The following is a 25,006-nucleotide window of genomic DNA, read 5'->3' on the forward strand; positions in this document are numbered from 1 at the left end:
TCAAAACTCGTTGTGCGTTCAATAATAATAATAATAATAATAATAATAATAATAATAATAATAATAGATCTTATTTTTAATGCTTTATGTATTCACAATACTACTTATTTAGCATAAATATATAAATGAAACATCTCTTCTTTTAAATGTCTTATCTCACAATTATCTTTTTGTAAGTATTTCTCTGGGGGGAGCTACCCATTGCATAAAGCATCATAGATAGGGCCACAAGTTTGTTTCAACCATGTGACCTGTGGAGATTTCAACTTGTATTTCAATGGTTGTCCTCCAGAGGTCCCCATAGGCACTCCAAAGGCACAACCAAGTGGCTAATCATAGACTTGATGTTTATCAAAACAGTTGAACTAATATGGAGAGACTCAGAGGAAGGAAAGGGAAATGGATGGAAGTCTAAAATCCACCAAAAACCATGTGTTTGAGGGAACAAGTAAAACAGCATCCGCCTGGTGCATATGGATTTAATTCATCTGACAATTTAACAATGCATTACGATAAAAAAAAGACCAAAAAAAAAAAAAAAAAAGCCGACATCCAATAAAGACATCCTTAAAAGCTTGTTGCCAAATTCAGTGCATTTAACTTGCAATGCCCACATTGTGACACTACAGCCCGAGGCTCTGGCTTAAATTGATGATCATTCTGAATTTTGTCACAGATGAGCCCCTGAATGCTGCCTCAAATTGTGTTATAAGCCTCTGCTTCGGTGTCTCAACCAGCAGCACGTGTGACAAACTAGACTCATCGGAAGCCTCAGTCCTCTAATGAAGGGGTGTAATGTCACCTAAGGCCTCCTAATCACACAATTGTCCCTTCCATATGAAAGCACATCTTTTACCTAGGCTAGAGAGAAGAGAGGAAAGCTTCAGGCCATTGCTGTTGCTTCTATAACATGTACTTTTAAAAAAAATGAATGCATACAGATACAGTAACACTGACAACAAATTAGACTGGAATGTTGAATGCAGGAAACCTTTTGTCATTTTTCATGAGTTTAATTTTCAAGATGTCAGTACTGACATTTTGGCATTTAATAACCAAATTATGCCTATGGGCAATTTAGCGTCTCCAATTAGCCTACCTGCATGTCTTTGGACTGTGGGAGAAAGCTCACTGAAGTCTTAAGGAACTGTATTGTGGCCTCTATCTCTTCTGCTTCACTAGGAGATAACAGCAGGGTAACAAACACATAAAAGTCCTCTGGCATTCATCACAAAGACACTGAAAAATCAAAAGAACAGATTGTTCTTCAGCTACACAAATCAGATAATGAGAACAAATAATACATCATTAAATATACCACTGAGCGCTGTAAGGGCAATAATCAGAAGTTTCAAGCATCTGGAGCAGTTGCAAATTTGGAAGATAACAAAGGTACATGTTGTTCCCAGGCAAGAATAACTCCCAGGCAAGAATTACAGATCAAGAAATGCAGAGTTTAGTTGCTTCTTCAGGTCACCAAGTCTCAAAGTCAACCAACATGCGAACTCCATTCAAACAGGCTCGGAAGGGTTGCAAGAATAAAGTCCTTACTGAGAACAACCAGCAAATTCAAACATCTGTAATTTACCAGATGCCTTTGTTACTATGACTGGACCCGGGCTCCCACATAATTTGAACCCTGCTAGTATATATTTATGTATTTAGTTATTCTTTGCTTTCACCAGACTCAGCAGGTGCACATCACCTCCCTGAAGATGCTCAGAAGATAAAACTAACAGTCATCTGTGTATTTCATTGCCAAAAAGCCAATATCATTTACAGCTTTTTGTCGCTATTAACAAACAGTACGAATACGATTTGGAGTCAATGCAAACAGACTCAGTTTTCCTTTTGACAGGATGAAGCTAGAGCATTGCAAGCATAAAGCTTAATATTTATCTTAATATCTGTTATAAATGAATCTTTCACTGGACTCAGTTAACTACAATTCACTTAACTGCAAAATAGCTCAGCATTATTTTCATTGTTGATTTCTCTTAATGGAACTTCTAAGGCCAGAATTATGAAAAACAACAAACAAAAAAACAAACAAACACTATATGACATGTTTATTTCCTTGTTTTTATTAATGATTATTTTTATCCAATATTATGAACCCCTTTCCCTTCAACCCAGAAGAGAAAGGAAACTTTACACACAATTCAACATTCCTTTGCTCACAAATAAGCTACTGTACATTATCTGCGGCCATATTACGCGCTGTGGTGAATCCATGATGAAGTTGTGCTTTGGTTTTCTCAAGGGGAATACTACCTATAGCCCAGTCATACTGCATTGTAGGCCTTCCAGACTACACTCCAGCCTTTCAATTATGGTTTTCATTGCAGCAGTTTATTCCAATAGCAAACATTTACTGAATACTGGGGGTTAATTTAATTTTGAGATCTTCCAGGAAAAGTACCTGAGGAGAGAGTGGGACATAAAATTCCAACATTTTCCTCCATGGGTCAACCACATAACCCTAAATATAGGAATTTTCATGCATTCAAAAATACACGAAGATATTTTTTCATATCTCTTGGGTTCTTGGATGACAGCTGGCCGGTTTGACAACATTCAAGTTTGACCAGCAGAGAGGGGTAGAGCTTTTCTGATCTGATTCAAAGTTTGGTTGTTCTGAAAGTTTATGCATTTACATGCGCTAATATTAAACTGAGACATCATATTTGCTAATGAAAGATGGGGGTGGGTATTATATATTATTTAAAAAATGAAAAATGACACGAACCAAGCTCTGCAGAATAAACAAATCTGAATTGCAGTGACATATTTATGATACATTTCATTTTTCCAGCGTACTTGTTATCTAACCATTTGTAACGATCTAGGAAATTAATGCTCTTGTGAAGCGTCGTTATAACTCGAAGTCATCTACGAAGCTCCTGTGTCCCTCCACTACCCCCTCAGATTAGTCAGAGTCACTGTAGCTGAGCTCACATCCCACTTTCACTGAATTTGTCGTCCAGATGTGACGTTATTGTTAGTTATTTAACTTGTCCATGTAAAAGCAACATGTCTCAAGGAGACCAATAAAGCGGAGGCGAAATCGTTCGTTTTCAATCAGGATAATTTTCTGAAGAACCGTGGTGCGACTTGAAGTATAGGTGTTTCAAAATAGCTTTAAAAATAGCATATAAAACAACATTTTCAAAAGAAAAAGGGAATTGTTTATCCAACCACGTTAGGAATGAATACCATCGATGCCAAGGAGTATCTCACAAGAAGGGAGATACCTCAACTGTTTGAGGTGAGATAGCTCTGCTCTGTTTTGTCTTATTTTAGAGGAATTTCAGTCAAACGAAGCCTTGATCAGTCGCAAAGAGTGTTGTAATTAGCTCTTAAAACAAGCTGTAAAAATGAAGGAGTACATTGAGGCATACATTCACCATATCTCTGTTTTAGTTTTATTATTTAAAAATGAATTACGAGTTTGCGTGTCGTAATAGGGAACATTACTAGGCTACTGCAATTCGTTTTGGTTACGTTCGGTAAATAATAGCTTGACAGCTTTGGGTTTATGTGTGTATTATTATAACGTGTATTTTCTAATAAAAAATACCACTAATTAGAAGCAAAGTGTTATTTAATGTATCAAGGCATTGGTTGCTCCAGAAACCAGTAGTATTTTGAACTTTCAAATATGAATAATGTCCGTTTACATAAATTTACGACACATCCATAGCAAATAATGGCCATTCATAATGGCTAGCGTCAACTTTTGAAAGCAATCACAGATATGCCTCAGGTCCTCATGGTTGTAATATGGCGAACAATTGAATAATTGTTCTTCTTATTTTCTTATTATTTTTGCTACTGTTACTGTGTTTGTTTTTCATCTTACCGTCTGAAAAAAAAATGTGGTCATCAGTCCTCATTTCTTTTTGCACTGGGTTTGTTATCCGTAATTAATAATAGCCGAGTAATACATATAAATGTGTGAACCATAAGATAATTAAATCTAGAGAAAGACATGCATACGCATACATAGCCGACAAATTAAACTGTAGACTATAACTGTTAGCTGGGGGTTGGTAACCTACAGCAATAGCTAAGGACTGGGGTCATGCCATTTGAAAAGCTTGGTCAATCTGTCGGAACTTAAAATTAAGTGCGCGGTCTACATTACTCTTTACGGTAACCCGATTGTGATGCAAATGTACAGCAGATAAAGTTACTACTAATACACTTTCAATACTACAAAATAAATAAATACAAAAAAATTGAGTATTCATTACTTCAAAATGGAGTATTCAATACTAAAACATGGCAGTTATGTTAAACATGTGCTACGTTTTTAATTTAAATTTAATATAAAAAATAATAAAATAATAAAATCGAATAGTTTTCAGAAAACTAAATTCTTGAAGACCAGGCAAAATGCTCAGAAATCACCACTCAATTCTACACATGCTGCTTATTAAAAATTCAATTAAAAACAAAAATGAATTCAAACTGTTTTCTGCAAACTCTAATACATTCCTTAAGTGCAGCTGCCCAGGTATTCATGCAAGGAATTCTATACATGTTTAACTGTTGGAATTTTAAATTATTGGTTGGCAAATTCCTCCAAAACTTCAATTTCAAAACTTCAACTTTTCAATTACATCCATGGTGCCACATAAAATGACAAAATAATTAAATCAACCCGTTAATTAATTAAATAATAATAAAAAAACAGGATTTTCTGAAAATGAAAATTATAGGATTATGCAGACTCATATACCCAGTGTGAGGGTGGGGAACGGTTAACGACCACACGCACCTACAGTGAATTCAAAAAGGGGGTTTCAGTAAGAGACTTGAGTGAGGGTACGAAAAGAAAAAACCTTCAGACCTCTAAGGGAAAATATCCCAAACAACAAAGTAAATGTCTCGGCAGGCAGAATGAAACTAAGGGTAAGGAACGTGAGCTAGCAACTTCTAGGAAAAGTACAGAACAGTAAGCTAGTCTGAAGAAGAGCTAAAGCTAAAGAAAAATAAATGAGGCAGGCAAAAAGGCGTTTAAGGAAAATAGAGAATTAAAGCTAGGTGACTAGTAGGACAGGTGTCTTACTACTAGTCAAAACAAAAGTTAAATTCAAAAATCCTCTACCTTTTTCTTACCACCGTTTCTCTAAGAGGGCTTTTCTCTGTACCTGCTTTCGTGTACGTAAGTATACACTAAAGCGAAGAACAGATCTCACGTGAGGGTATATAAGCTCTCTCGATCAGGTGCAAACAATCGGGCGTAATCAAAAGCAATCACGGAGCTCCCTCAGGCGGTCCTGAAGATTATCACACTCAGTTACCTGAAACAGCACTCAGTTTCCTCAACAGGGATACTGAGTATCTGATTAGCACGGAACGGCGTCGATTAGCACAACCCAGGACGCCGCACAGAAAACGGAATAAGGAACCATGACACACAGTAGTACATACACATATACTTAGATATTATTCTTAAATTATATCTTGAGCCTAGGGAGCAGTTTCTCAAAGATCAAGAGTGTTTTGAAGGAAACAATGCCAAATGAATAATTCATAATTTGTTTTTAGATTGATAATGTGAATAGATTGTCACAGAGTTTGCTGTTTGCTATTTAAATAGTTTCACATTTTTATTTCAGAAGTACTTCCAGATATTACTAATTTCCAAAGAATCTTCAACTGATTGAATGGTGTTACTGTAACTGATTGATTGATGGATGGGGACAACTGTTTCCTAGCAATTATGACTCATTGAGTCATTGTTTTTGCAGAGCCTGTTGACAGGTTTGATGTTCTATCGACCTGATGACCCAATTGAGTACCTAGAAAGTTCTCTGAAGAAGATCAAAGAGCTGGGAGGAACAGACAAAGTCAGATGGGACACATTTATTGGTCAGGAGAAGAAATCCCTGCCCCCTCTTAACGGAAACCAATATCGAAGGTCCTTCTTCAGAAATGGTGAGTTTCCAATAAAAAACTGGGGAGCGATGAAACTGATATAGAACTTTAGAGGGAAAGTTACATATAGGTATTTATGAAATGTTCCAACTGGAGGACTCCCTGAGAATCAGAATAGAACACCTCATTCAGTTTAGTCATTGCCTAACCTTATGACAGAATAAAGAATAAAAAAAGCAAGTTAAATTAAATGAGTGATCATCATCACAGACCAGCTGGCTCCTAGGGCTACTCTCTGTCTAGGGGAATCTATGCTATCACTGGGCCACCGATCCGTAACGTGAATGGAAACAAACAAATGCTGTTCCCTACGTGAATGCATTAGTGTGATCGTCAATCCTAACTATGTGTAGTGCAGTTAGCTTGGGGGGGACACCACAGAGAGAGATCACTTACTGTTGGTGATGGCGAGTTTGGTCCCTTAGCCCAGAGGACGTTTCGCAGGACCAGCCCTCGCTGTTCGTTTATTGTATTTTTTGTTCAGGTTTTTTGCTTGGTGGTAGTGGTTCCGAAATGACACGGGAGGATTTCCCTAGTCCATGCTGCCAGCCTGCGTTGTGCCTCCTTTCCCAGACACTGGTGCACTATTCAAATTATCAACTAGTCTGTGATGTCATCTGGGCTCCAGATGTCATTACACATATCTTGGTCATTTTCATGGAATTATGTTAAATTACATTGTATAATTTAATGTATATAAATATATACATTAAAAGTCAGCAGATATAAACCATAAATAAACCAACAATTGCTCTATAAAGACAAAGCCACATAAAATGACCAAGGTAGGCGGTTTCTGAAAATCACGTTGATGGCGTATTCCTAAGTGGCATGTGTGGTCATCATAACTCTGTTTCATTCTTGTGAGCAATTAAGCAGATTCTAGTGGAGATAATTTAGCGTGTCTAAACATTTACGCAGTCCACCTATGACAATTCTATGCAGGAAAAACCCTGCCTAGAATACAGGGCTCAGGCTATGCTTATGGAAACCACCCAAACCATTCAGAACCCTCCTAACCAAATGCCTTTTAAATGAGTCACCAGAAATATTGAATATTTGAATGGCTGTTTCAAAATTGTTATAAATAACATTTCTCTGTGGTATTTAATGCCCTGTGTGTGTTGACGTTCCAGTGTTGCCAGACAGCGCAAACTTCTCATACGGGAAACGATACGACTGCCTGCCTCCCATCCAACAGTTCTCCATCGAGAGTGACTCGGGTCTGTCAGAAACGGCAGAGCTTATAGAGGAGTATGAAGTCTTTGATCCCTCCAGACCAAGGCCCAAAGTCATCCTCATCATTGGTAAAGATATTGTACGACTCTCCCCATCTTATACCGTTCTTTTATAAGCATGAAATGCCCATACTCTCTCCTTTGGATTTCTCAGGTGGTCCCGGCAGTGGCAAAGGCACCCAGAGCTTGAAGATTGCCAAGCACTATGGGTTTGAGTATGTGTCAGTAGGAGAGTTGCTGAGGAAGAAGATGATCCACAATGCGCCTGGCAACAGGAAATGGAGTTTAATAACCAAGATAATTACCAACGGGGAGCTGGCTCCACAGGTAGTGAGAGCAAAGAATGGTGGTGACCATACTCTAAAGGGCTACTGTGGACATATTGCATCAATTAACATCAGCTAATTGTTCGGAGAATCAGGGTGCTATGGATTAATAGGGGCGATCCAAGGCCGTTATTCCCCTAACGGACTGTGTGATCAAGGTTGATTATGAGTCTAATAAATATATGCTCAGTCTAACATTGGCTTCCCATATCTGGTAGGCTGAAACAAAAGAAAGTTTGAGACAGTTAAAAATAATACAGTTGCTGCAGAATACACCTTCAGTGCGGAACAAATTGTCAATAAATGTAAGTGATATTGATTAAAGTGACTTTGGAATAATGTGGAATGATTTCTGTTCATGTAAGGATACTGAAAAGCTTCCCATGAATCCAGAATTTATGTTGTTTTTGATCAAGGACAATTAATTATATACAACAAATACAACAAATCTTGCATAAAATGTGGTCAGTATAGCAGATTGATATAATGGTTGATGTTTTTGGTGCGGTTCATTAACTTGGAAGACACACTCAATCTGGCATGTATGTTTATATATTCTGCCTTATTATTTGTATACTGCATGAAATGTGATCTGCGGAAAATGATGATAAACAACGATGTTATACCTTTTACATCTAACAAATTTATACATCTTAGGATTTAATGGTGCTTTTAAGGCAAATGAGTACAAAACAAAATGTCCCCACATGATTGTGTGATTTACTCCACAGGGTGCTTGAAGTGTTGTGATAGAGAACAGAGACTGGTTCAGGGTAAAGCTTGAACCTGTCTGACTGCATAATGAACATGAAATTATCCTGCTGTTTGTTGCTGCGGGCCACAAAATATTTCTAAAACAAGCTCAGGATTTGTACTTTCTCTTGTAAAATCCCTCCACAGCCAAATTTTTCTACTTCAAGCGGGGAAAAATTGATGAAATCTTTGAAAATTTTGTATTAACATACACTTGTCATTTTATATTTGTTTCGTCACCAAGCAAATAAATATGATATAAAATAAATATAATACATATATTGGTGTCATGGTTGGTAAAAACTCCCAATAATGACATTTGAAATGCTGAAATTCCTGCTATGCATACTGTACCTTAACATCAATAACTGTTGCGCAATAGTTGCTGAATAATGAGCACTTCTCTCCTGTTTCCCTCCAGGAAACGACTATTATGGAGATCAAACTGAAGATAATGAAGATTCCTTATGCGAGAGGCCTTATCATCGATGGCTTCCCTCGCGATGTTGCCCAGGCCCTGTCTTTTGAAGATCAGGTCAGCATGTTTACTTCTTATATTCGTATTCTTCCATTTCTGTGAAACTGTGAACAGTAAGTGTGGTATGTACCGCCAAGGAGTGATGGGAAATAATGCCTGTGAACACAAATATGAAGCATGTGTGAGGTATGACGATGAACACCACGTTTTGAAACTCCAAAACGAGTTTGAATAGAGCCATAGAGTGAATGCATTTTGTCCTGCAATTATGAACTCCTGTTTCCTGTGAGTGCTGATTTGTTAATTGGCCTACTGAAATTACTTTTGCATACAGCATGCAAGGTCATCTATCAATATGCAATAAAATCGGAGGAGATTTACATTTTGTTTAATGCATAGTGAAAGTGGCCCAGTCATTGTCATGCTTCTTTTTGTAATTTTCCACTGGAGACCATTCGATATCAATAACTGTGGAGTGATTTGACACATCAGGCCCGCAATTTTAGAAAGCACATCAAGTTTTTTTTATAAAGCAGATCAAATCAGAAAGCCACACAGCCAGAAGTAGTTAAACGCTAACCGGCCAATATTTGGAAGCAGTACGTGAAAAGGTCATTCCAAATGAATCCCAGTTAATTGTCTTTCGGTCTGCAGCAGCCACACAATGAATTACTGTCACGTCCTTCCATTTTAATCAGCTTTGTGCAGGCTTTGCCTGAACAGCAGCTATACATGGTAGCTAAAAGAATTGTGGACTCAAATAAAAAATGACTCAGTCAAGGGTCAAAACATACCATATGGTGAATTTAGAGGCTGGGGGAATTTAATTTACTTCAGTGGGGGGGGGGGGATCATCTGTGGCTGGGGGCCGAATACTATCGGAAAGGTTTTCTGTCATTGTGACTCAGAAAGTCTTTAGGCAGTAAAGACTGTGCATCTCAGTGACTATCATGTCAAGCCAGGCACAATGTAACCCTCACAGAGTATTAAACAATTTGCATATGAGCATTAGTACACCTATATGAATTTCTTGGCATAAATCTTTACAATCACTCAAAATAATGGAAAAACTTCTGAATGTTGCCGTTAATTCCAAACATTTTTTGCAAAATAGGGGTTTCGCAATGCCACTGTACTTGAATCGGTGTGGGTGGCACAGCAGTGACACGACATGTACAATTGGTGGTTCCAAATTTGGAAGAGAATTAATTTAAAGAAAGGGTACAATTTATCTGTTTCATCAAAGAAAGAATTTTTTAGTGCAACAGGACTCTTAAGAAGGATCAATGTTCTAAGAATTTCAGGGCTTTAGTATCCAGTTTCAGTTTGATCACCAATCAGATTTTGAAGGAACATTCAGAGCAGGTTTTGAAGAGTTCACTGGAGTTTTTAGCATCAGTACAGAATTTACATAAATTCCACCAAAGCCCTTTTGTTTGTTTAACTGACAACCTGATTTTTTTTTCTATCAGATATATGGAACACATACACATGAGTGCATCTTGGCTCTAACAATGATAAAATATACCATATGCAGATACTGTGTTTATGTAAGCATGCATGGATAAGCTAGGGAGGGCAGCAGCAAACCCCCCCTCCCCCAGAGGGGGTACACACAGAACAGATCCAGCAGCAATGAGAACTATCATTATCCTTTAATTATTCGGGATAGGTTGATGGCATGTCTTCGGACGTGGGAGGAAAGCGGAATACCTGGAGGAAGCCCACACAGACACAGGGAGAACATGCAAACTCCACACAGAAAGGCTCCAGTTGGATTCAATCACAGGACCTTCTTGCTGTGAGGCAACAGTGCTATTCACTGCACCACAGTGCTGCCCAGAAAGGATAGTCTAATAAACACGAAGGAGGAGCTCCGATGGTGTGGGTTTTAGACTAACAGTCTGCATTTTCTTTTGGGGGGAAAAAAAATATTGCTTTTGTGTATATTGTAGAGAGAGAGAAAACGTCGTTACAGAGGTCGTGCGGTCTCGAAGTTCGAACCCGCCTCAGCCATGTCGCGGCTCGTAATGAGCATGTGGACAGCGCCCTACAGGCTACGCCACAAGACACCCTGGTGTGTGGAATAATTGAAAGGATTGCTGAAATAGCCTACTCCTACAAAAGAATAACTCAACCCACAATACCCATTACCTTATCCCAACCCGCTCAACACTGAGGGAGCCTGTATGTTCCTGAACGTTTAGTGTAGTATAATGGATAGAGAACTAGGTTTACAATTTGAAGGCTGTAGGTTTAATTTCCAGGGGGCTAAGACGATTATACCCTTTATCAAGATAATTAACCTTTATAATTATCCAGCTGTATAAATGGATTGCATGTAAACATAATGCAAGATGTGTGAGTTGCTCTGGATAAGAGCATCTGATAAGAGCATCTGCTAAAGGTCTAAGATGTGATGTGTGCAAGGAGGATATTCATACTGTATGTAATTACAGAGCATTTGTAGATCCCATCTCTGTTTATTCAGAAAATACTGAGAGAAACGTAACTGAATGTGACTTTTTAAAAATGGATGTAATTCATATCACTTACAATGTTCAAACCACCACAACAGAATAACTATTGTGTAAAATGTAGCCTAATATTTGGTAACTATGGAAACAAGAACTTTGATTTAGCACTGAGCTTGCACTGCTGCTGTGAGGGTTGTTGTTGTCCACAGAGAAGTTGCACAAGTAAATTGGACTGCAGAGACCTGTCAGTTAGGCTTGGCTGTACATGTATTTTTATCACAGGTGAACTGAAATAACAAACTACATGACAAGGAAAATGTCTTTAGTCTCTGAGCAGAAAAACAAGAAAGTTTCAGAGCAGGATTTTTTACCTAGCCATATTGCACACTTTGCAGTAGCACAAGCTACTGGGTACCATGTACAGTACAGTAGTGTATTGCATGACAAAATGTAGAGCTAAATTTGCTTTTCAAATTATACATGAAGAGTGGGAGATCAGATCAGATCAAAATTAGGAATAATTTATGAAACACTGGGTAGCATTGCTTTGGAATAAGGCTTGTTTATTTTGTGTTAGCTAAGATTTTTTCTTGTAACTTGTAATCAAAGTTTGATATCAGTACTTATAATGGCTGGCCTATATTTAGCCAGTTTGAATTAATGTCCCATAGACAGCGCTGTGTGAGTGTGAGTATCTTGGCATTTTTGTACATTGAAAACATGTTTTGCTCCAGATTGTATATATCCTTGCTAGACTTCATCCTGTTCTTCTGACCAACTTGCAGAGAATTTGCATTAATGATGCTGAGTTGGCAAAATTAGTAAAATCTTTAAAAATAATTATGCTTCAGAGAGTGCTTGTGTAATGTTATGGTTGAATGCAGAATGCTATGTTGAAGCAACCACTCATGCAGATACGTGGGGCTCTCACGCTTCGTAATAAAATTCAAGTGACAATCCCAGGTGCACGCTATTGTTCAGTGTGTCATGCTTGGGGGGTATAGTTGCAAATGAGACTGCAGTGAGGGGGTGCTTGTTAAATGGATGACCCACGTGACAATGATGACACTGTATTTAGCATCCTTGTGGAGTACCATGTACTAATAAAGCTAAAACAGGGAGTTTGTTGTTTCCACTGAAGTTTGGTTGTAGGAGCAGTGAATGTTTGAGTTGCGTAATCTGGGCAGTCCAGCATGCTGGCCACGAGGAGGCTTGCGAGAAGGGGTTAAGTATGTTAAAATTTAAGTTTAGGATTTTCTTGCATGCTGGCGAGACAGTACCTCCCATTATTGCATTGGGACACCGGGGTCAGCTCATGGAGAATTCCGTCCCCTTAGGGCCCAGCCACCCCTCCTCATTCAAGGCTTAACTGCACTTGGCTTTAGCCGTTTGTCATGAGCCCTGTCTGTCCTCCACCTGTGCAGATATGTACACCAGATCTGGTGGTGTTCCTGGCGTGCGCCAGCCATAGCCTGAAGGAGCGTCTGGAAAAGCGGGCCATGCAGCAGGGTCGCCCCGACGACAACCCCAAGGCCACTGAGCGCCGGCTGACGAACTTCAAGCAGAACGTCGTCCCCCTGGTGAAATACTTTCAGGAGAAAGACCTCATCATTACGGTGAGACCTTCTTCGCTGTGGGGGGAAAGTTGCCAACCTGACTAACCTACCAATGATCACTAGGAAATTTCTGTTGGTCAATGTGCGGTAGCTCCATTTTATCTGTGCTGTTGCAATTGATAGCCAAATAGCCAATTGATAGCCAAAGCAGTATCTTTAATCTTTGCATTCACAGTAAGCCTACAGAAGCAGGGGAAAAGATTGCAAAAGCGACCTGTGGCTTTGCATGAAAATTTTGACACTGTAGGTTTGCAACCGAAAAAAAATATTCACAAGGCAATTTAAAGAGAAGTGTTTTCTGTGAGTGATATTTCAGTCTGATATTTCATAGGAGCATAGAAAAAAACATTGAACATGGCAGGAAAATAAATTATTTATAAGAATTGCATCTCCATGGTTACATCAGGAGCTAGGAGCTGGCAAAAGCATTAAATCATGTTGAGCAATACACTGAACAAGGACTAAATATTTAATGTGCAAATGATCAATGCTCTCCATGCTAGGAGGGTGCCTGTGGTTGTTTTCATAATTTTCAGAATTTTTTATATGCCATATCAAAATTATTCACTCCCTTGCTAAAGATGCTAAATAAAGAATGTAAAATATAACTACAGCATTAGCCTGTAATTGCCAAAAAACATGGAAATGTAAAACCTTCCAGACATTCTGACCAGAAAACAAACAAACAAACAAACAAATGAATAAACACAGACAACAGCCTAGATAAGGGCTCTCACAATTTCAAATATGCATTTCTCTTTATTTGTCTGAAAAGTTGTCTTATTTTAAAAAACAATTCACAGATCCACTTTCAAAGTTATTTTGGTTTGATGAATACAACAATACATACACAACACAAAATAACATAGCTGATTGGCTAACGTGGTCTTTCTTTTTCTATGACTTGCTGCAAGTGGAGTCACTCTAAGCCATAAAGCAAGCTTGCATTCAACTCAATCCTGAATACTTCTGACATATTTGACGCAGCAGCTGTGCGTCAGATCGCTTGCCTGGCTTCACTGAAAGCGGCCAAGTGACATGAATGAGGATTCAGAAAATATATAAATAAATATTTCATTCACCTTCTACTTGACTTGCTGTTTATTGAGGGGGTGACAGGAATTTTTCGGTGCCACTGACCAGAAACGAACAGATTCACTTTTAACATTCAATTGAACAAATAACGTTATAAATCTATTTTATGGGTTAATGCTATTAGCTTGTGCTAGCAAGGCTATACCATATGGTCTAATTGAACTGCGATTGATATGGAATAAAAACACGCACTTTGTGTAAAGTTTGCTCACCACTGCAGTGAAGCTAAGACACTCAAACCACTATTTCTGTAAGAAATGTATTGTCATGAGCTCATGTGCACATACTGTCAACGTTGAAAGCTCCAGTTTTCCCTCCCTACTTAATCGTTGCGATTAATTTCAATACTTTAAGCTGTACATTAAGTAGAATTTCGAAGTAAGACCAAGAGAGATTGCAGACTATGCTGTCTCCCTTGTGATGATTGATCTCTGCTGCAGCCTCTTGATGAAAACACAAATAAGAATGAAAACAAAATTAAGTCTGCTTTGATACCTTTGAGGGATTAAAACAGATTAAAAACTAAATTAAAGCAATGACTAAGCAACTAATTGAGTCACTTAATATGCTAGATTTAATTTAGATGAAACCAACCAAAGAATTGAGCAAAGATCACAAGGACTTTTCCAAATCAAGCTTTTAAAAAAAATAATAGGCATGTGTATTTAATATGTTTAAACAAAAAAATAAATAAATTGCAAGTACAGAAATGCCTAGTTACTAATACATACAAAGCACTGTCTATAAGCCATTCATTAAAACTAGCAAAATCTAGGTCTGCCATTACAAATATTGATATGAAAATGAGGCCAAATTGCAACAAACTATTGGCTATCTTAGCTTGCACAAATTAAACAAGCTCTATTCCAAAGCAATGCTGCCCGATGTTTCCTAATTATTTCATGTAACTTGGCTCCATTTCACGCAGAGCCAAGATGGTGACCGCAAAGTTTTTACAACATGATTTTGCCCATGTATTAGTGTTCAGCAATTGGCTATATTTTTAATTGGCAGATGCAGCAAGATGTCCAATGAGGAGAATTACTGATTGTGGGCATGGAGCATTTACGATGATGTAATCGGTAGGGAAAAGAAGAAGAAGAAGAGGAAGAAGAAAAAACGCTAAATTTGTTTGGGGCTTTATTGTGTGGACGTGTGAAGTTGTTTGTGTATTCTGCTAGGATTCAGCTAGCAATGAAAACATGACACTGCTGCCAGCTAAACTAGAATTACACTTAAAATTCAATACTGGCAGCAGTAATTAATTCGTAGCATAGTAATTTGGTATTGTTCACTTTTGTCTCCATAAAAGGTAAATGCTTGTATTTTTGTATTACAGTTTGATGCAGACAGAGATGAGGAGGAGGTCTTTTATGATATAATTGCTACTGTTGACAACAAGCTCTTCCCTGCCAAAGAACCCGTAGCAGGTATGTTTGTCTTTAAAATGTAGCCTTGGTATAATAAATAAATAAATAAATGAATAAATATCACACATTCATTTTAAAGAACTCTTTACCAAACCTGGGTCAACAATCGTGTAAGCCAACTCCACCTCCACCACAAGGCATCAGTTAATGAATTAAGATATGCAATTAATAAGCCTTATAATTTATGAGGAAAGTACCAATCACTTTAAATGGATTTTTTTTTAAATAGTCAATATTTTAGAATGAAGAGACAACAATTTGTAATACAAACAATTAACACAATATGTGCAATTATCAAAAAGAATACAATTTACTTAAACATAACGTTCATCTCATTCCTTATGTATAATTGTATCTTTACATCTTTGATTGTACGATGTGTTATATGTCTGGTTGCTTACTGTAGTCTTGAGGGACCAGCTTGTCTGCTGCCTGGGTGGCATTCTTTGTCAGATATGGACCAGCCAGGTGTTCATTGTCCTCTAGGAGATGGATGGTGCTTAGAGAAATCAGAACTCACCCCCTTGAGGCTGCTGGTTGGCAGGGTAACGAAGAATGTTATTTCCGCAAATCAACGTAAATACCGTGATGACCTCCATGTACCACGCATACTAACAACCCACGCGTGTCATGAAAAAGCTGAAACTCCACACCTCTGTCAAACTGCCATACTTCATGTGTGCCATACAAAATAGTATGGGAAAGTATAGTATAGTGTAGTATAGTAACTTGGGAAAAATGTAATTAACAGTAATGCATGCCAACCACCACTCGAATGCACTCAGGGATAGAAAGTTATCACACAACATGATGCACATGAATAAATCTCCCACTTTTTAAAATGACTCTGATTGGCTTTGTTATGCATACTGCTGCAAAGCAACCTTCAGTCCTGCTGAAACAGAAAAGAGACTTCCGCAAACTATTAGGGGAAGCACAGAATCGTCTAGAATGTGATTGTATGCTGTAGCATTACGATTTGCCTTCACTGGAACTAAGGGGCCTAGCCCAAATCATGATAAACTGTCCCAGACCAAGGAGTTTATAGATACTTTTGGTCATATAGTGTATTAGTAATAGATACATATGTGTGTGTGTGTGTGTGTGTGTTTGTATAATATACACATAACCAACAAATTGTTTCAAATTAACTTCCAGCATTAAATTAAAGACATATTAAAGACATATTAAGTCTATTAAATGAATAAGGGGAGAATCTGTCATATATTTATATATAGTCTCACTGCAATCCCAGATGATGAATGCTGATATTTTGAACACACAAAAAAAAATTAATTGCATTCTGAAAAACAAATAGAGGAGAAAGACAGAGTTTCAGTTCAGCACAGAAAGAGTACACAGCTACTAGGGGGAAATAATTAAGAGCTGAAATGAATTTGGCACAAACATTTGTTTCCTGGTAATGTTAAAATTAGTCTTTGAAATTATCTCTGTGCAAATGACCATGGTTCATTATTTACAACTTTCCACTAGGAATAAATGAGTATTTTCTTCTGTAGCTCCTCAACATGGCTTTTGGCCCTCCAGAACAACCTGCTGTATTCAAACCGCATTCGTCTGTTGCCAAGGCACATCTGTTGCCAAGGCACAAGGACGTGTGTTGCTGCTGGGAAAAACGGAGGCACTGCTGGTGCTGGATGCAGCGATATATTCCTTTTATTGTTTTATTTTTTAGATTATTTTATTGTTAATTTTACGGTTTTACCATTCTAGGAGTTTTATTTCTCTGTTTATTCATCAGTCCCCTTCTTGGGTGGGATCTTTTAAACATGTGCATAAGCCTGACGTCCATTCTATTCCCGGACGTGGTTTGCCCTTGCTGCTGGAGACCGCAAACGCAAGCCCCGGACTTGGAACTGCGATCCTGCTGCTTTGCACAGCTTGGTAGGGCGAGGAGCACGGCGGCTAGCTTGCCTTACGCGAGCAGGCGCTACGCAGTGAGCAATGAGCGAGGGAGACTTGGACATGGGAGAGGAGCTGGATGCCATCGAGAGCTAACTGCAGCTCGTGGGTAAGGCAAATCAGCGAGCTGCCAGAATGAGCTGCGATCCCAGCTCAACCTGAGGCGAGCTCGCCTGGAAGTGGCCCGGAGTATTCCACCCCCGCGAACTTCGCGAAACCCCGACCCTGACCCCGAGCCAGGAGGCGGCCGCTCCACGGTGAAAGCCCGACTCGGTGTTTCTCGCCCCTGCTCCCGCCTCCCGCGAAGAATGGCAGCGCCCGCGTCAAAGAGGCCCACGGCAAAAATGCCAGTGCCCACATCAAAGAGTGCCCCCCCCCCACCATCAGGTCTTGATCTCCCAACCTGCAACCTGCTTTGAAGCTGTCAGCTAACCCTACTTCACCCTCATGGTCACAGCTGCTGTGGGACAACACTGTTATCACCGGGGATCCAATAATACGGAGCCTGGACATTACAAATGGTTATCTGCAGATATTTGCATCGTATAACTACAATCTGACTAGAATCCTCTGTGTCACGCATCCTTTCATATTTAAAGCTTGCCAGGTATTAATATGCATATTCCCCACCAAGCTTATCCAAAACAATTGTGCCACACACAGACGTGTCACCTCACGACTTGACACCTCCAGAGCTGTAGGTCTGGGCTAACTGAGTACGACGAATGCATAAGTGGTTTCCAAGGAGACTGTAAAAGAACAGCTTGCCACTGTTGAATGACAGGAGATTAACTTTTCATGGTATATATAAGCCCACATATTGCTGCCTGCTTGATACCTGCAATGTACTGTAGTGTTTGAGCTTTAGGGCTGCAGATCTGCTCAAGGCAGATATGTGGTGTTTGTTGTCACTGTCGGTTCTCTCTGTGAGCCATGGCCCGTGGTGGCTCAGAGGTTAACTGGTGCAGGGGAGCTCATGTCTAGGGTTGAGTACCAAAACCTGGTACCACCATTGCCCTACTGGAACCAATCTCTACGCAGATATCAGTGCCTCATTTCAGTAACACGTGCCTTCAGTAGCTAATGTTACACTCGCTCTGTCGACTCAGTGACAGAAGATACCAATTGCAAGCTAGCTAATGTTAAACTCAGTCAAAATGTCAAAAGCAAAATGGAATAGATTATAAGTATGAAGTATAATTTAAACAAATACATTATTAAAATTTTCTATTCCTTTGTCTTTGCTACAAAAAAATGTTCTTTACTGTAGTTGTTTTTAAGGAATGTATCGGTTTAGGCACAACCACCATTTTAAGTCTCATTTTATCATTGGTATTAACAAAATCTAAACACTACCCATCAGTACTCAAATCACTAGAATGTTGTCAGAAGTGCCAGAAATGTAGCTTTTTAATTGTTTTCCCTCCATTGTTTAATGATAAAAAACACATAAAATGCAAAATTTTCTTGCTTTGTCTGGTTGTCTATTAAAGACTCTTACCATTTCAAATGAGTCATCACTGCATTTGCAAACCTTTATAATAGGAATACAAAATAATATTCATCCCTAGCATGGACTTGAAAGTTTTATTTCAAGTCATCATTTCAAGTGAGTCATCACTGGATTTGTGAACCATGATGATAGAAATAAAAAAGCCAACCATTGCATAGACATTTTCCCTCAGTCTCTCCTTTCTCTCTTTTTCTCTTTATTACTTCCTTTCTCTTCAGAGAATGAAAGGTAATAAGTTAACGTGTCTTGTACTCTTGTCTTCAGGCTCTAGTGAACTTGACCTTAGCCTGCTTGCAGACATTGGCAGTTCAGTAGACGTGGCTTCTGAATCTGAAGAGCAGGTAATGTGTCTTTCAGCTTTTTTGATGCCATTCCATCCACAGTGGGTGCTAAATGCGTTTGCAGTTTCACACTTCCATGTAACACCCGATTGCAACATATACACTGCCAGGCCTGTACTGTAGCCATCTACAGCTCCTGCTTGTTTTGGGGTCTGGTTAAGTTTCTCTTCAGCATATGAAACACATGTTCAGTTGGATGCAGATCAGGTGAATGGCAAAATTTGTTATTTTTGATATATACTTAAGGAACTGTATTTGGATTTAAAGGGGAATTGCACTTTCAAACACATATGGGCATATTTTGTTTATATTGTCCTTGTAATGAATGTGTCGACCTTCATTTCTCGATTAGTTATTTCATTTTAAATGTCTAACGTTAGAAACAAGGACCTATTTTTTTTTGCGCAAGTCCACATAGCAGTACGGTTTCCAGTTTTTTCTTCTTCTTCGAAGAAAAGCATAGCGTTGAAGTCGCGCAATGATATACTGCCTAGGTCTACTTCCTGAATTTGTAAAGGTAACCAACAAAACATTGTAAAATATTAACAAAACAAAATAGCTAATCCAAAAATGAAGGTCGATACATTCATTAGAAGAAAATTATAAATAAAATAAGCCCATATGTGTTTTAAAGTGTAATTCCCCTTTAAGAACAAAAGATGAATATGAAATAAAAGTACAGACAATCAGCTTTTAATATATGGTATTTAAATGTGTTTATGTTTTACAATTTTACAGAAACAATTGTTTTTCTATTGATTCCCCCTATTTAATTATTGATATTGATCCATGCTAATGCTCTTGGTTTTGACTTCCTGTCTCTGAGAGGACCCATAGAGTCAAGTATAGATTAACATGTTTCATTAAAGTGTGTAATTAAGTCCTCTGTGTGATTTAGGGATGGCATTAAAGCAAAGCCTGTTGCTATAAAGGTCTCAGTAAGTTTGGCTGCAGAATTAGAGCAAAAGATATGGAAGATTATTCTAAAGGTCATGGTAATTAAATGCAATGTTATTTCAAACTTTCATTTGTAAATGTTGTTCTTTGTATTCTATACGTGTTGCTATGCAAATCATGTTAATGAAAGCCGGTGACGAGCATCTTCATTCACATAGCCTGTAAATTCTCGGACCATGGATACTGAACAAAATTCAAAAATGAAAAATAAGTTATATGAAGCAGCAAGTTAAATGACTTTCATTACCTATCCAAACCAACTAAACACTTTAAATAAATCAAATGCTGACCTTTGATCGTAACCTAGTTAGATGAGGTCATCATTCAGATATTTGTCCAAGCACACCATTGGTCAATTGCCTGGACAGTTTGAACTTTGATTTCTGGAAATTGTTTAGTTCCAGTGATCAGGGGTCCACACCAGTGATTGACATGAACTTTTTGGCTCACTAGCCATTGCTTTTCCAAAATCACTAGCCACTGAGCATTTCCCCCCTCCCCCTCCAGCCCACCCCCCCGACACATTAACTTATTACCAAACCGTGTGTTTGTTTGTGTCTGTGTGTCTGTGTAGATAGAGAGAGAGAGAGAGAGAGAGAGAGAGAGTAGGCAAATCAGTTTTAATAATTAGCCTACACTTCACAAAAGCACAACCTACAATAAAGACTATCTTTAACAAAACATGCACTTCAGGATCGTTCTACATACAAAATCTTTGCATTGCATGAATGCTCTCAAAGTGTCAGAGAAGAAGGGTTACATGCTCAAGGGTTGTCAGAGATTTCTTAGGCTGTTTTGGCTTAAATTTGGAAAAAGATAAACACAAGAAAACCTTTCTGAATCAGAATATTTCATCACTAGGCCTATATAAATGAATGAGATCATTTCAGGATTACTGTATATGTATAAATGTGGGCACAGAATAGTTATGTAACCATTATTGAAAGATATGGCACGATTATAGTATAGAGTCCTTTTTATATTCAATTTGAAGGCTTATAATAATATAGACCATACGCAGTTCTACATAATTATATGGGCATTGTAAGAATGGTCTGTATTCTGTTGGGGTCAGAAAAATAATAATCCCATTTAAACTAACTTTCACATCATGCATATTATCCAAAAGATTTCATTTCAGCACTTCCATTGTTTGCACTCCTATTGGATTGCTATAATGGTTGCCAATCCGCTACCTCACAACTTTGGTACCACCCACACTTCCTGATCACAGCCACCTCCGCACATGAGTGGAAGTGTCATCACAGGCGCATTACACTGAGAAATGACACAAGGGCATACATATTCATGAGAGCAGTGTGGCATAATGTGGAGATGCACGCATAACACCTCCATGTAATAAGCCATTTAGGTATCATTCTTAGCACTGTAGTGCCATTTACAGAAGCGTACCTCTTATCAGACCCCCAGACAAAAACTGTGCTGACAGGGAGTCAGCAGGGTGTGATAAAGAGACAATGCTCAATTGAACACATCCTATTGGGTCAGCATTATTCTAATGTACTAAGAGAACCTCATGTAAAACTTTCTCCATAATACAGGGTAATCATGTTTTGTACTGTTGGAAAGCCGACGTCATGGGAACCAAGTTGATGTCTCAGCTACAAAGGCTGACCCAGTGTAATATGCTTACAGACACAGCGCAAGCAGGATCATTGATGTACTGTTTTGTCATGATTGTGTGTTTATTTGATGACTTTTTCCTTGTTTATGAGGAGAAAAGTGCAATGGTTTGGGGACAGTCGTCAACACAATCTCCTGTGCATCATATGCATGTAGCCATCTCACTACACACACATTTTGCACCATTGTATATTGGCATTATTAACATACTGTAGAGTAAATTGCATTCACTTTAACCATAAACCTAACGGTTTTATGGTCCTAACATACACATAGAACTCAGGATATCTGCACCTCGTAGTCACTTGGCTTTATACTAGTGTCATAGCAGGATGCATAATTGTATTTATGCAGGCTTCACAAGCCAGAGACACATCTGCGTCTGCCAAGATAGATAGAAGTTTGTATAGAGCCACACTCCTTTGTCTATGCACAACTGTTAAAGAGTAGCACCGGGTAAGCTTTCAGTAGCACTGGGTAAGCTCACACAAGATCCTTCGCCACTCAGATACTTCTGCTGTTTACAGTATCAGAGGGTTTCTTACTGTTGGTGACCACTACATGATAAGTTGTGGTTTCTTACAGTTGGTGACGTTGACGCTGTTTGGTGCATCTGGGGGTTTCGTACAGCATTTTGAATGGAGAAAGAATGTAACAATTAAATAGCTGCTCATATGGTCAACTGGACATCAAACAATCCATTGCAAGGCTATAGATAAATTACCCTCCCTGTGTAGGAACCAAAAGAAGTGTTGATATGGATTTTCCACTAAGACAAAAAGGCCCTGTCAGAGAGGTCAAGGCCAAGTAATGCACAAATAAAATGGAATAACATGGACATTATCCCCCCATTGCAAAGTTGAGAAATACTCAAAAATTCAGTGAGTGACTTAATGATCCCATGTGAACCTTTCTTGTCCCCAAATAGAGGAGACAGATGACTGATCAGGTCTGACATATTCATGTTTGATGAACTATTTGCTGGTTATATGGTACTCAAGGGAAGCTATGGCTCAGTATTTTTATATGTTTTTATTTTTGACAGGCTGAAGATGAACTGGCTGGGTGCACACAAGACCATGCACAAGGTGAATACGTGCATATTTATGCATTTTGTCAATTTTGAATATCTGTAATCCTAAATGGATCGTGCCAATAGGAGATGGAGGGGAGGAAACATACTGTGAATGTGAGAAAATGTGACATAAATACATTTTATAATAGAATCATAATAATTGTATCACCCTTTATGTTACAAAGAGTTGAAAAATCAAATCGAAATATATAAATACTTGGATAGCAAAGACTCCATGAAACCATGGGGATAGCCATGCATGTATTTTTAAACGGTCAGAGAAATTACGCATGAGGTTTTATCATGGTAATGTGTGTCAATATAACAGGGAGGGTCATGGTGGCAATGTGGTAAAAACATACACTGCATTATTGCTTTTTCCATTACCTCATTTTATTGCTTATTTGGTTTTCCAGGGAGACAGAAGAAACCCAAGATCATCTTTGTATCTGGTATGTGAACAGTCTTAATTTCAGTTCCTTTTATGACTTTGAAATGGGAGTTTAGAATTTAATTGAGTTTGCATTAGGCAAGTGTGATGATTGAAATGATCTTGCTTACTGATGGTCTGGACATTTTTAATCCTTTTTTAATTCCTTACCCAGATTCATTTATTGTGTAATTAAGATTGTGTCAGTCATGTAATAATATAAAACCCAGAAGTAAACAGCCTTTTACCACTTATTATTCTAGCAGTATAGTGTCCACTTTGCAAAAAATAAAAGACTGAAACCCCCAAAGGAGGTTGGAAAATTGTTTCAAATGTTTTTTTTTTTTTTTGGTCTTGTTTTTAGTCAGTCTGCTGTATGAAATACTAACTGGATGAAATTAATTATCCTAAAAGTACATCATACAGGATATAGCCAATGTGAAACTTGTGAAACTTGTGACAGACTTTGTACTCTTTTGGACTGGCTCCTTTGAGCTTACTTTAGTCTCCTACCCATGCTGCAATCTTGGTGTCCTCTTGTTGAACCAGCTAAATTGATGCTGCAGTGTGAACAGCACAGCCCACATTAGGATATATACCAGACTCACAGGTCATTAATTATAAATGTCGTAGCCTGGAGAAGGCTCTCTTAAAAGTGAGGAGAATACATTAATTGTGGCAATTAAGTGAGGAACTGGGTCTCCCTGATGTCCTGGATCTCTGCCACAGAGATTTGTGTGTGTATTAAATGTGAAGTGAGGTTCCATGCCCCTGACCTCATTTCCCTCTGTGAAAATTGCTACAAATCACAGTCTCTGGGTGTTTTTTTAAAAGCCAATCTCAAATGGAGGCTTCCAAGAAATTCAGTTTACCTGATGCTCATAATTTTTAATTTTAACTGAGGAGATCAATGTGAGAGGTCTGAACAGTGCTCAGATAATGCATGAGAACAGTGACTTTTGAGAGACCTCATTTAGATATGCCACTCCTATGTGTTTTATTTCTAGTATGTTTACAAAAGGATGTCTTAAAAGCTAATTGTTTAGTTGTTTGGTGATAGAAATAGGTTAAGGCAGTGCTTTTCTTAAGTGAAATGTGACTGACAGTATTATATGACTTCCCATGAGTATTCAAAAAAAATAATAATAATAATAAATCAAGAGAGCCTAGAGCTGGTGATTCTTCCATACAGCACAAGCAGAGGCACACTTTTGAGGCATGCAGAAAATATCTAATCAAATTTACTAAACAGCCTGGTCCAAAAAATTAAATTACCAATTTCGCCATGACTAGTGGAAGCAGGGGAAAGAAATAATTGCTCTCATTTATAAAACAAAGTCAAATCTTTAAGACTTTGAGCTCTATTTTCCAGAATCAATGTCTTACAGCCCATGGGCACAGTCAGTGGAGACGGCACGTTGGCGCATTGGCCGTGGCTAATGAATGTTGGCGTTTTTGTGACCAGAGGCGAGGAGCATACGGCTCAAAGCGCGTAACGGACATGGAAAATCGGCTGGATTATACAGAATATATTATCAGGTCCAAGAATTGTATCATCAAGTCAAGTCAAGTCAAGTTTATCACATACACATTAGCAAGGCAGTGAGATTTTTTGTTCCTGTTTGTTACTCTGTCATCCCTATGCAATAGACAATCAAATCAATTGAATGATGATAATAATAGTAGTAATAATAGCACTACTACAAACATGCAGTTTGAACATAAATACATGCTTTTCAGCATCTCAGATGTCCTACTAGTATC

At 38.4% G+C, this 25,006-nt stretch overlaps 1 protein-coding gene across 2 annotated transcripts in view; it reads left to right on the forward strand.

The window, feature by feature from the left end:
• The first annotated feature begins 2,892 nt into the window (after positions 1–2,892).
• LOC135252455 (adenylate kinase isoenzyme 5-like) overlaps positions 2,893–25,006 on the forward strand; it is an 84,555-nt gene continuing 62,441 nt past the window's right edge. For both annotated transcript variants that reach the window (XR_010329415.1, XM_064330521.1), the window contains exons 1-10: positions 2,893–3,268; positions 5,760–5,946; positions 7,083–7,253; positions 7,339–7,511; positions 8,685–8,798; positions 12,643–12,834; positions 15,269–15,359; positions 19,060–19,136; positions 22,783–22,825; positions 23,229–23,264. Coding sequence is in view for 1 of the 2 variants with exons in the window: in XM_064330521.1 (XP_064186591.1) it covers positions 3,209–3,268; positions 5,760–5,946; positions 7,083–7,253; positions 7,339–7,511; positions 8,685–8,798; positions 12,643–12,834; positions 15,269–15,359; positions 19,060–19,136; positions 22,783–22,825; positions 23,229–23,264 (1,144 nt within the window). In the remaining variant the exon portion in view is untranslated. The remainder of the gene's footprint in view (positions 3,269–5,759; positions 5,947–7,082; positions 7,254–7,338; positions 7,512–8,684; positions 8,799–12,642; positions 12,835–15,268; positions 15,360–19,059; positions 19,137–22,782; positions 22,826–23,228; positions 23,265–25,006) is intronic.

Source organism: Anguilla rostrata, chromosome 4 (genome assembly GCF_018555375.3).
Source record: "Anguilla rostrata isolate EN2019 chromosome 4, ASM1855537v3, whole genome shotgun sequence".
Lineage (NCBI taxonomy): Eukaryota > Metazoa > Chordata > Actinopteri > Anguilliformes > Anguillidae > Anguilla > Anguilla rostrata.